General features: G+C 40.4%; 1 protein-coding gene across 1 annotated transcript in view; it reads right to left on the bottom strand.

The window, feature by feature from the left end:
* Nucleotides 1-5,926, bottom strand: part of RSPO2 (R-spondin 2) — a 255,248-nt gene extending 249,322 nt beyond the window's left edge. Inside the window, exons 1-2 of the mRNA XM_072603281.1 lie at nucleotides 4,612-5,926; nucleotides 3,806-4,103 (exon numbers count right to left, since the gene is read on the bottom strand). Of these exons, the coding sequence (XP_072459382.1) occupies nucleotides 3,806-3,899 (94 nt within the window). The 5' untranslated portion in view covers nucleotides 3,900-4,103; nucleotides 4,612-5,926. The remainder of the gene's footprint in view (nucleotides 1-3,805; nucleotides 4,104-4,611) is intronic.
* Nucleotides 5,927-13,233: the final 7,307 nt, after the last annotated feature.

Below are 13,233 nucleotides of genomic sequence, written 5' to 3'. Positions count from 1 at the left end.
CAAATCAAATGATCCAATTTACTATACCAGTAAACCTTTGGTATAAGGACCAAAACAAAAATCACCCCTATTATGTGTAATAGTAGCTAAAATAAATGACCATTCTGCCAAGAAAAAGCAGGAAGAGGGGGGAGAAAGTGGCTGCAGTACAGACAAAACCCTAGTTGTCAATAGACTGCTCAAAGTTAGTCTATTTCACATACACATAAACAGACATTCATTGTGGTTATTTATATATAGCTGATTAGAGAGGTAACTAAGACTATAAATTACACAGAAGGTGCTGAAGGTGTTGACCTACGTTGGTAAAGGGAATTTCCTCACCTGGGAATTCCCTATTCCAATGAAATCATAGGTCCAATCCCTATCCCTATCCCATAGTTGATTAATAGTATGAACTGCTGCATTTATTATTAATAAAATAAAACAAATGAAGTTATCCAGATCATATTTATTTTATGCGATTTCTAAATCTACACACACACACACACACACACACACACACACACACACACACACACACACATTTGCTTATGGGTCTTTGCCACTCTCCCTAGAGCACAAATATCTTTCCGAAAAAGAAAGGAAAGGCTGGCATTCTGCTATGTATCCTTAAGCTAAATTTTAAAATTAAACACAGAGTTAAATGATAGATTTGCTTTCTATTCCAGACTGGATGCAATTGATTTTAACTGACTAAATTATCTGATCTCTGCCAAGAATTTTATTTCATTAAGAAAATGATATTATGGAGCATCTGAGATCATAGAGCAGACTAAACAGAATGCCAGAGAAGTTCTGAGTGCACCCCACAGTGAAGGTTTGATTATTTGCAGATGGAATATGTAGAGGGAAAAAAATCTAAATCAGAGGAAAATTCTATGATATGATTCTGTGAATTGTACTCTCCAACTTTCATATCACTTCTGCCTTTGTGTTTAGTAGAGTATAAATTTAAGACATTAGATGATATTTGCTATCCTGGATTTTTTTTAAAGGAAAGAAAGAATCACCTTTCTGCCTTGGAGGAAATATTAAGCTACCACCAACCCTAGACAAGAAAAAAAAAAGGAAACATTGATACCACAATAGACTCTAGTATGTCAACTGTCAACACTGACATTATTTGACTAGTCCTCAAATACTCACCAAGAAACTAATTTAAATCAATCTCCTTTGGGAAAGCCAATTGTTCGCTATACACAACAATTGGGCCAAGATCAATCAGTGGACATGAGATCAATTAAAACCAGCTTAAGTTTTTGAAGAGGGATAATTCACACAACTTGAGTTAAATCTCTATTCATTTCAATACTCCCACAATGCAACCCTTAAGCTCGTTTGTAAAGCAGAAACATTACTACTATCACCCTACACTGTCTAGCCAGCACTTTAAGTAGTTCCACATTTAATTAAAGACACAGTATATCCTTTGTTGGCATAGATAGTGTGGTCACTTTTAAGACTGCAGTCATTTTAGCCAAAAAACTTGGCATTTTGAAAAGCCATCTGTTAGAGAAAATATAAAAAATAAATCATTGTTGAGGTAAAAAAAAAAATGCTATCCTAAAATTTGCATGCGCTTGAAAGCAACAGTCCCTGCACATTTGAATTTCATGAAGACTAAAGAGCAGTTTGGCAAAATTACTACCATACACTTTGGATCAGCTTTTCCAAATGCCATCACTTAAGCATATCTTAGATAGCTGAGACACCACACTGTATTCTATACTAAGATAGGGGAGCAGGAAATAAGGTCTTACTTCTGATACCTAAATTAAAACATAAAAATAACAGAAAATGAATTTATTTATCTAAAGTGCAGTATCATTTTTGTCCACATGAGTGCTGTAATGATATACTCCACTCCACTAAACCCAATCTAATGTACTAAAGATTGCTAGTGTGATGTTACCAGTTTCTCACTACTCAAATACAACCAAAGAGCAGAGTTGATATTTGACGCTGCTTTGAAATTATCAAAAGATGTCAATTAGTAAGACAACTCACTCAATGTAAAATGTTTGGAGAAAAAAATTAAGTAATAAGTTTTGTAATGAAGCTCTGTCAAAACTTCAGTAACATCACTATAGATAAGTCAGAGAAGATAACATTGCCAGTTTCGATTATGAGCCTTAGTTATGTATGACCAGGAGCTCCCTGTCTGATAAACCTTTCCTGAAGTATAATGCCAATTTTATTTTACCAGTGCTCTGAAATACTACTTTTTTTTTTTTGGAAGAGGAGCAGTGCTTACAAGCTAAATGGATAACATTCCCCTCCCCCCAAGACGACTATTTTCTAATTTTCAAAAATCCTCCCTTAAAATTTACCAGGTTGACAAGGAGTTGGCATTAAAAACGCCATGTGTAGAATGTGAAACATAAAACCGAATTTAAAAAAAAAATCATTCCAGGCAAGAACTAGAAGGCCACCAAGACTTTAGGCAATTTCCCACAGGTGGGATCAGCTCAACGACATCCTGAGCAAGATTCAAAAAAGGCAAAGAGATAAGCCAGCTCCAAAATCTGGATGTAAGAAGCTTCCATCTCAAGTGAGTTATAAACAAATCACTTCACAGGTTGGGCGAGACGTTTATATCCCGGGAAAATCAAGACCTATTAACCCAGAAGCATCAGCCCCAAGATGCATGTTGCCTGTGTGTAAGTGCTGAGTTATCGGACAAAGACAGCTCTCTCCGGGAGCCTGCAAAGTACGTTTGGGGTTCCACACAATCGAGTCCACTAGGACATGAAGCCTCATCTCCCCTCCCAGGACCCGGTGCTTCAGGATTAGCTACAGTCACAGCACCACCTGAAGAAACCACCAGTCTCCTCCCCCAGCGCAGAAAGCTCTCCCTCCCCCTCTCCCCCCCACCCCCCCCCACCCCCACCCCCGGTGATTTCCACGAAATTAATCAGCGGTTCTGCCCAGCATCCACAGAATGCAGTTTGGTGAAGGAAGCATTAAGTACCAGGGGTGGAGAAACTGGTGAAATTTGAGAACCCTCGTGAAAAACAGCACTTAGTGGGGCTCGCTTTATAATCGAACTCTAAAATGCCTTCGGACACAGGACGATGAGGGGACAATTCCAGTTATGATACTTCATTTGTGTGCGCAACTAGGGAGCTTCCCCTGGAGTTGCTATTGTACTTGGAAAGTTACACCAGGTCTCTATTGGAATTCTAAACCTCTGAACCCTACTCTAACAAGTCCGAGAAGGATTCCTTCTTTCTGGGTCTTCTAACCTGTTCCTGTTCCCCGTGATTTCAAGGGGCTATGCTTGTTTCTCTTCCCAGGCCCCAAGTGTGCTCCCTAACAGCTTGCCACCGTAACTGGATAACTGCGTGGTGCACACCTGGTGGAGTGACCCGCCCCAGAAAGCAGCTCATCAGGGTGTTCAGGCAAAAAAGAAAATGCCAGGCAAAAGAGCAAGCCTCACAGAAGAAGACTGGGAAGGAGAGCAAAGGGCCAAATTCAGGGGAAGGTATAAATCCGTTTATTCGACTTGCGCAAAGATGGGCTGGATCCCTTTTCTTTCTCAGAGCAGCGCTGCAATAATAAAAGCTGAGGGAGAAGGGTAGCTGCGCCACTTTGCCTAGATAGGGAAGGGCAGAGCAACCAGCCCCCTCCCCGAGAGAGGGAGGGGTCTGGGGATGTTAGGGAAGAACACTACAACGTTGGCCATCTGAGGACCAAGAAGCCCGAGTATGGTTGGGGGTGAATAATACCTCCCCATCAGAGCGCCCGTCCCTCTGCCTCCTCCCACCCGACACAACACATCCCTCCTCTGGGCAATACTGACCTCGCTTACTGCGTCTCCAGCGGTTGGCTTGGCAGTGACCGTAATCCATGCAGTTCAGGATGATCAGGGCAAAAGAGAAGAGGCGAAACTGCATCTGGGCGGTTGGGTTGGGGGGAGACTCCTCTCAAAGTCGGAGAACAGGAGGGGTCATCGGCGGAGCCCGGCACCACTGGCGAGGCTGGGGCAGAGACAGTGAATCGTTGCTAGCCAGCGGGAAGGGCTTCCAAGAGTCAGGCAGACACTACTACAGAGCGGAGACACAAGCCCTAACGTCCAGCAGCATCTCCGTCCTGGGAATCTGCGAGATTAGGAAGCAAGAAAGGGTGGTTTTGGGCAAAGGGAGAGGAGCTAAGGAAGGGGATGGGAGGTAAAGCAGGGAGACAGAGAGGCGTCTGTACATTTGAATCAACCAACCATTCTTTTTAAGGAGGGGCACCCTATAGGGCTGATCAATTTTCTCTTATTGGGATCAAACACTGAGCCCGAGAGTTTACTAAGTTAAGGAATAGTTCTAGCTAGACTCAACTAAGCCTCAGGAACTGCCCTAAATCAGAGCGCGCAGCAATTTCAATGAGATGATTGCAATCAAGGGAATCAATCACTGGAAATCTCCGCGGAGCAGACGTCCTAGAAAAGGCAATAGGAGAAAAAGAAACGCTCCCTTGGGAATGAAAAAAAGGATAGGCAATGAGGAGCGCTTACGTTCCTATCCAACCCCTCCACCCTGGACCTATTTAAAATTCAAAGCTGGGGTATCCACCCCAGAGGGGAAGGAGCCACAGCGCTCCAGCAGAGAGAGAACTTACCTTCAGAGCGGAGTCAGCAGCACGAGGGCTCTCAGGCATAATGCTGCATCCCGGTGTCAGGCAGGGCAGCCTGCTCAAAAACACGTGGGCTGGAGAGAAAAAAAAAAGTTTGCTAGACTCCCTTGCGCTGGGAGAGCCTCGCAGTAAGAGCCGCTAAATCAGTCCTGCCTCGCCAGCGGGCGTGCAGCTACTCTGTGCGCGAACCGGGCTCTCAGAAGGGAATGAACCGGCGAGGCATGTGAGGCTGCGTCCCCAGCCACGGCCGCTACGTCCCAGCCAATGCCCCCCACCTCGAAACCTAAGAGGGGGTGTACCTCAGCTTGGTACCTCCCCACCCCCTAAGTCCTCTCTCCCCTCTGCCTTCTCTTTGGCCGTCCCTCTAGATTTGTTTTCTACTCTCTCCAAGTTGGGTGAAGAAACAGCCCTAATACTGAGCGGTGGGAAATAGGGTGAGCGAGATTTCGAATAGAGATGCAAGGGGTTTGTGGCAGGGGATTGATGCTTCAATAAGTAGGTGGTGCTGTGTTCCACAGCATCTCAGGGTTTTTCTGACCGGAATCCCCCGGGTCCTAAAGCCTGCTCTCCCTGAGGTCCTAAAGTACGATGATGGCTCTTTAGAGATCTGAGCCCCTTGCCGGATTCATCTGGACCCCTGATCCCTTGGGTCAAAAACTACAAGACAGAAAAGCAGCAGCCTTGGATGCTGACCTAGAAGAGTCACGGGACCCACCTCTCTTTCCAGCAAGTCAGACTCCACAGGGCCCTATACACTGAGGAAGATACCCTCGGAACTCTCAATTAACCTACAGGGGACGCGACTACACATCGCTTCATTTATTTGTTCGGAAATGTCCAGAAGCAGGATGTTTCATCTGCAGCGTAGGGTTTAAAATTGGACAGTCTCGGTGGGTCTTACATCTGTGCTTTCATTTCTTTAGACTCCTCCTGAAGCTTGAAGAAAGTTCTGGGAAATACAGTACATTTTCAGTTCAGACAATTACGAGGAGCCTCCTTTAATAAGTTTAAAAAGAAAAGAAAGAATTTTACTTTAAGATTCATCTTCCTTTCCAAGGATCTTCATGTTCTTTTTTCTCATCCAGTCTCTTCAAGTAAGCTTCTTGAGCACACGGATTGGTTTTGGTTTTTGCCTGGCACATTGTAGGCATAAAAGTTTGTGGAAATGACTTGTTGAATGGACTTGTCTCTGTTTCCCTCCCCCCCCCCCCACCTTGGAGATTTTAAAATATATCGGCTAACAGCCATTAAGCACCTACTTCATGCCAGCCACTCTATTAAGAGCAGGCGATAAAAAGAAAAAAAATGAAAGTCCCTTCCTCAAAAAGCCTACATTCTATATGTAAAATTTTATACGCAGATATCTTTCTCTCTCTCTACATACATATATATGCATAATCATATAATAGGTATATATTTTCCTTCACAACTGAATATTCACCAAATCTTACTCCCCTAGTTTTCCCACATGCAAAAAATAAAAGTGAACTTTTAGAATCATAGTTTTAGAAGGGACTGCAGAGGCTATCTAGTCCAAATCCCATTTTTTGTACAGTTTCAAGGAAACAGTCCAGGAGAGGTTGTAACTTGCCCAACAAGAAACAGGTTAAAAGTGTGAGAGGGGGGATTGTATTCTGATTCTAAAGCCAGTATTTTTTCTACTGTATCACAAAGATTCCCTCAAAAGGTTTACTTAATTAATAAACATTTATTAACTACTGTATTAAGCATTCCATTCATTTAAGAAATTCAATTTGACTTCCTCTGTAAAATGATTCTTTTCCAGTTCTAACCTGCGATTCAATGTCAAACTTTTTTTTGAGAAGCTTTTACATTGGAGTGGTCCTACAAAGCACCAGGAAGTAATGTGAAGATGTGGTCCTTGCTGTCCAAGAGCATACAGTCCAGTGGGGGAGAATAAGACATGTTCAAAATTAAATATAATACAAAGTGGAATATGGAAATGCCAGAGGCACAAAGTTCCAGGAAGGTTCACATAAAGGTTACTACCTTTTAAAAACATCATCTTTGATTTACTACTGGGTATCATGTTTACTATTCTAGGCAAGGGTTGATTCACATATTGAATGGAGAGCAAGATAGGTTGCAATAGGACAAGCCTTAGATTTGAAGTAGGAACATGGATTCCAATATGAGTATTGAAATGTACTATTTGTATTACCTGGGGTTTGTAACTTAACCTTTCTGGATCTCATTTTCTTCATTTGTAAAATGAAGAGGTTGGACAAGTTGACTTCTAAGAAACCTTCTAACTCAACATCAGTGATCCTTTGTTTTGATATGAGTCTGTGATGGACACTATAAAGATAATACAGGTGCTATGCTACTATACTTTCAAAGATCTGTTTTCTCATCATTGTCGATATTCCCTCTAATGATATAGGTTGAAAGCCATCCTATATGATTTTCTTCCATTTATGGTGGTGGTAGAGGCAGTGCTGGGGGGGGGGGGGCGGGGGAGGTTGGAGGAAGGTTCTTGAAATTCTCTTACTTGGACATGGACATCAATGGAGAACAAGAGCTATTCATCAGTTGTCCCTTGTTCTTGACACATGACCAGTCCATCTTTTATTCCTTCCAGTTATATATTTCTTTGATTACATCTTTTATACCTGAAATGTCAAACATGTGATTGGTTCATCATATCTAGCTCATAATACTCCCAAGTGCAGCCTGAATCAGATTAAAATGTAAAGGCAAATCCTTCACAAAATAAATAAAAATACAGATTACTTTTACATGTGGTTTTCTAAGTCAATACATGGCTGGCACAGGTCCTTATATATGGTTTCGTGGCCTATATTCTATTTTAGTTTGGCACCACTGCTTTATACTACTTCTGTAAAATTCCTCATATAGTCTGCTCACGTTTATCATGAATCTTTGAAGACTGTAGTATGCCTTGCCTTGCCTTGCCTTACCTTGCAGCAATAACAATATTATTGCAGTAACATGCTATTGTAACATCATTTTAGTAATTAATTTATCCTACCTTAAACTTTTGAATAAATTTGGAATTTTGTCAAGCATTCAGAAATTCTAAATTTTGACACTAGAATACTACCAACTGACTTTGTAACTGATCAGTTGACCTTCTGGTTAAAAATGTAATAAATGTATCATTTAAAATTATTAATATCCTTATAATAACCAAGTACCTCACTGTTATTCCTATATTATGTACTTTGGAATGCACCTCATTCCCTAAGCTGGTTTTTCTAACTCCTATTATATAAATAAGTAAGCCCAGTCCTCAGACCTGATCAGGCTCACACTTAACTTTGCAAAACCCAATGCCCAAGTAAAGAATCTATTTCTTAGCTCACTAAACCATACTGCCTTTTAGATGGCAGAATTGAGGCACAATTTGTACCAAATTCTTCTTTTTGGAGAGGGTCAGTTTTCTTGAAATGGTAAATGGGCATAATAATCCTCTGAATTCTCCTATAACATCTTATTTCAGTTAACAATAGAAACAGCTGTGATGGAGTGAATAGAAAGCAAGCCTGGAAGAAAGACTTGGGTTAAACTCCTACTTCTGAAACTTGTTGGCTGTGTAACCTTAGGCAAGTCACTTAAGTCCCCCACCCACCCCAAAAGTTCTAGGCAAGTATAAGACTGTAAGCCGAAGAGAAAGTATCAGCCTGTTTGGTAGAGGGAATTTCCTCTCCCAGGAGAGAAAACTTCCATTCCCTATATCAATTAAATCATAGATCTAATTCCTATTCTTTATTACAATAGGAAAGAAACATAAATTCATAGTGGAGTTAAAATGTAGAAAAGCAAAAATGCTGCCACTAAACATCTATCTAGCTTCTTGTATTCAGGCAGAACAGCAAGTCCCATCCAAGGTCAAGAGTTATCAATAGCATCCATTAAGAGTGCTAGGGAAGGAACAAAGCAGTAGAAACAGCAGTCCAAGGGGGTTGAATTGTAGACCTGATTTAGTCACTTCATAGTTGTGTGACCTTTTACATTAATCTCTCTATTCTTTAATTTATTTATCAAAAAAGTGAGGGACTTGTGGAATCTCTAAGAACCCTTCCAATTCTAAAATTCCGTGGTGTACAACACAGAATTTTACAAAAGATACATCTATTTTCTGACCTTAGCAAAAAAAATTTTCCTTCATGCCTAATCTGAATCTCATCTGTTTCAGATTTAAAATCATTCATTTTTTATTGTTAGTGGAGAAGAAAAATAGCTGGTCAATAACCTCATTATATGTGTTCTGAGATCACCTTTCAACCTTCTCTTGTCAAGGTGCTATTTTACAAATCTTTACCCATTTTGGTTCCTGGGTTTTGTTACCCAACCTCTTTCTACAGCCTGCATTGTACACAGTAAGAACTTAATAAATAGTTGTTCAAATGAATCTATTCTATGACCAGTAATTTGCTAGCATTCATTCCAAAAATTTCTTAGGATTTTTTTTTTTACATTGATCATAGTATATTGATCCCTATTAAAAGTCCTAACAGGATATTGTCTCTTGGTGGCACAGAAGGGACTCTTAGTTCTCAAGGACCTTCCCAATGGAACATTTTTTTTTACTTTCCACCAAGCTAGGAAGGCCTGGAAATGGGCTAAATGGAAATGAATTAAAAGATGTTTGATCACTCTGTAATGACATGTTATTGTGTGACATGGGAGACACTGGCACAGGACCGCTCAGCATGGCATGTCCACATCAGAGAAGGTGCTGTGTTCTATGAACAAAGCAGAATTGAAACAGTTCAAAATAAACTCAAGATATGCAAATTTAGAGAATCCACCCCAAAAGCTCACACAGACTATTTGCACTCCATCTGTGGTAGAACATTCCGAGCTTATATTGGTGTGATCAGCCACAGTCCAACTCACTAACTTGATTCCAGCATAGTAATATCATTTTGGTCCTCTTAGAGAATGAAGGACAACAATCAACTGTGAGGACGTGTTTTTTTTTGGTGGGTGGTAGAAGGACAGTAATATATGAAGACCATCTACTGAGGCATAGAAGGTTTGTAATGTATACCAGGTGAGTACTCGAATTAATATAATTATATTAAAACTTTTGACTTGGAAGGGATCTCAGAGGTCACCTAGTTCAACTCTTTCATTTTGAAATGAGGAAAATGAGACCAAAGGAGATTTAGTGACTTGTTCAAAGTCATACAGATTCTAAATCTAAGAGGTAGGATTTGAACCTATTACATCTGACTAAACTCAATCTGGGGTTTTTTTTCTACCATATCATGCTGCCCTGACCAATATTGTAGTTCATCTTGGCACACTACCCAGGAATTTACATTCAGATAAGTCCTTCCTTTAAAAGGGAGTATATATTTTGTTTGGGGAAGAAATTATTTAATCTTATTTTATCGCTACTTTTTTATATTACCTTCAATTCTAAATATATACCTTCTTCTTGCCCCCTGAAGCAGTCCTTTGTAACAGAGACTTAAAAGAGAAAAAAAAGTGGAAAGTATGTTTTCTCAACTCTTGGAATGTACATACGTTCAAGTTACCACATTAAACTATAAATTAATTTGGGAGGAATGTCAGCTCAAAGATGAATATGTAAATTATTATTGTTGGTCAAGAATAAGAAAATAGCTCAATTAGGTAACTTTGTGATAAAGAGCACTGTGTCAGTCTACTGGGGGAAGAGTCCTGCCAGTACAGTCACATGGAAAAGGCAAACAGAGAAGATGGAGATCAATAGGGCTAAAGAAATGAGAGAGAAAATACACCAGAAGAGACACACACTCAAATAGAAGAGTGGGAACACAGTGATTTGGTGATAGTAACTTGTAGAGAAAGTATCTTCCCCAGGAAGTAAAAGCGATCTCCAGGGTCCCATTGGGCTGCTTTTTTTTTTTTTTTTTTTGTGATGTGTTTTGATGAAACACATGAAAAAAGAGGAAGAGAGAAGGAGGAAAAGAGAGGGAGGGAAATGGAGGAGAAAATGAGAAGTGAGGGAGATGGAGGAGGGAAAGAGGAGAAAGGAGGGGGCAGAGGGAAGAGGGAGTAAGATACCCAAAGTTTAGCCCAGTGCCTGGCAGGTAGCATACACTTAATACAAGCTTGTCGACTTCTTGACTTCATCCAAGGGCTGTGATAGACCTACTTTGAAAACATACTCCCAAGCTGGTAGTTAAATTTTTAGCATAAGCATTTACATCTCAGAAATCAACAAACCACAAATCAGGGTGTAATTTATTATTTTGTTGATTGTCTAGACCTCAGAAAGTGATGGGGGGAAAAGTTGAAATGAAAATGAAGATTAGACTTAAAAGTGTGTCTGTTGGGGGAAGAGGAGCCAGTTTTTAAAGCCTTTACTAGCACACTTCTGTTTCAGAACTTCAGACCTACAAAGAGGTCCTTTAGAAGGAAAGAAAGAAACAGAGGGAGAGAGAGAGAAGCAAAGAAAGAGAGAAAAAGAAAGACAGAAAGGAAGAAAGAAACAAAGAAAGAAAAAGAAAGAAAGTGTTCAGACAGCAAGTCCCATAGAGAGCAGGAAAGAGAGTCCTTGAGGGTAGAGAAAGCCCCTTCTCTTCGAGTCAGTATTGCCCCTACTCTCCACTTTCATCTTCTCTTTCTAGCTGCAACACACTAGATATCATTAGTATCCTTTTTCTTCTATGGTTCTTCCAGCCTGCTCTTCCATAAATCATGTGCTTTTGGTGTATGACTTCTTTCTGCTCCTGTCTGACCTTGCAAAAATGTGTTGTCATTTTTTCTAATAAAGAATTAATTGGCTGCATGAAAGATCATCATAGAATCATCATTTGCCTTTCTCAAGAACTACAACCTAATATAAAGGGGAGTTTTAGCAATTCCAACCCTTTTCAGTACCATACTGGAAACTCCCTGAGGTGCCAGAATGCAAATGACCATTAAGAAGTTGTTAACTCCAGGTGAGGTGAGAGGGGCTTTGTTCAGACTTCTGGCTATCAAAAGATGAGCTCCTTAGATTCATACTACACTTGGTTTGGAGAAAATATGTAAGTTAGACCAGTGTTGACCAGTATAGCTGCAGCATTTTCAGCACATCTTTTCAAGTTTCCTACTGGATTTTATGGGACAATGGGGATGATGGGTAAAGAGCCAAGAACCTTGCAGCAGCTCAGCTCTTGTCAGGTAGATTTTTCCTCCATTGTCTCTCACTAATGCTTTGGGCTCTGGATGCTGAACTTCTGAGTCCATCAGGAACTCATGTGCATTGCTGGTATACCTCTAGGTGTCATATTGTCTACTGACACGCCCTGTGCTATTTAAAAGCCAAGGCACAGAGTAAATCTGAGAGGAGACCTGCATGGAAGGGACATACCCTGCCAAGAGTCAGGCAGGGTCAATTAGGGAGGTGATTTTCCACAAATGACCTCAGCTCCCTAGTCACTAGGGAAGAATGCCCAGGGGTGGGCATTTTTATGACAAGTAAACAAAATCACATGCCCTTGACAGCTTCATGCCATTAATAGTCAGCAAAGCCAGCTGTCAGTACTGAAAGAAGGAAAAGTAAAGTGGCACGGGGTTATAACAGAGGGAGACTAATTAATGGCAGGTGAATATACTGAACCATGCTCTCATCAACTATGATACTCATTGGTGGATAGTTAGATTATGTCAGTCAAAACTAGTGATCTATTGCAGAGCAGGAGTTCTCATCAAATTCATCATCAAGGTGTTCATACATTACCATGTGAACAGGAAAATTCCCTTTCCATAATACAGGGATCCTCAACCTGGGTCCACAAATTCCTAAGGGATTTGTTGATAGATTTCAGGGAGGAGGGCCTATGAACTTGGATAGAAAATAATACATCTCTATTTTCACTAACCTCTGACTTACTGTTTTGATTATTAATATAGGCAACACAGCATTATTCTAACAAAGGGTGCTTGACACAAAAAAGGTTGCTTGACACAAAAAAGGTTAAGGACCCTTGCTCTAGTGTCTGGGATGCCTTTCTTGACTGGCCTGTTGTGTGATTGTGTGTCCCTTTTGTGATTACATCAAAGAAACACATCTTACCTTTAGGTTCCTAGGAGAATGGAAACCCCAAAATAGAAACCCAATTAATTTTGTCTATGTGTGGACAGTAGGAACCAAGTAAAAGGCCTAAACTGTTCAAGTTCAGTGGAGGATAGGGTTGAGCACTATAATAATAAGGAATGACCTTAGACTGAGTTTCTAGCTTGAAAATGTGTCTCTGAGGCTCTTTCTAATTTCTTTAAAGGGATGAAATTTAGGGAATTAAAAAAAAACTAGACAATACCCTTTTAGGGAAAGAGGTTACTATAGTAGATCATAGAAAAGGACATTCTGGAGTGGTGTATCATAACTACATCATCTTATTGAACATTTTTCTGTTAGTTTCTTTTTTATCTAGCTTTAAGTTCTGCCCTAGAATTTTCTGACATGTTTTCTTATCTTTATAGCTTAAATCTCCATTTTATTCTTTCTGTTAACCAAGGGATTTGATGATTAGGTCCATAATTAGTTTCTAGGTGGGGCTGCCTTTCTTGAGGAAGGAAGCCAGTGGTATCTTAGAGAAATTCACTACACTTTCACATCACAACTACTCCATTTCTCCCTAT

Source organism: Notamacropus eugenii, chromosome 4 (assembly GCF_028372415.1).
Source record: "Notamacropus eugenii isolate mMacEug1 chromosome 4, mMacEug1.pri_v2, whole genome shotgun sequence".
Taxonomy (NCBI): domain Eukaryota; kingdom Metazoa; phylum Chordata; class Mammalia; order Diprotodontia; family Macropodidae; genus Notamacropus; species Notamacropus eugenii.
This window is presented reverse-complemented; position numbering and strand designations above follow the sequence as displayed.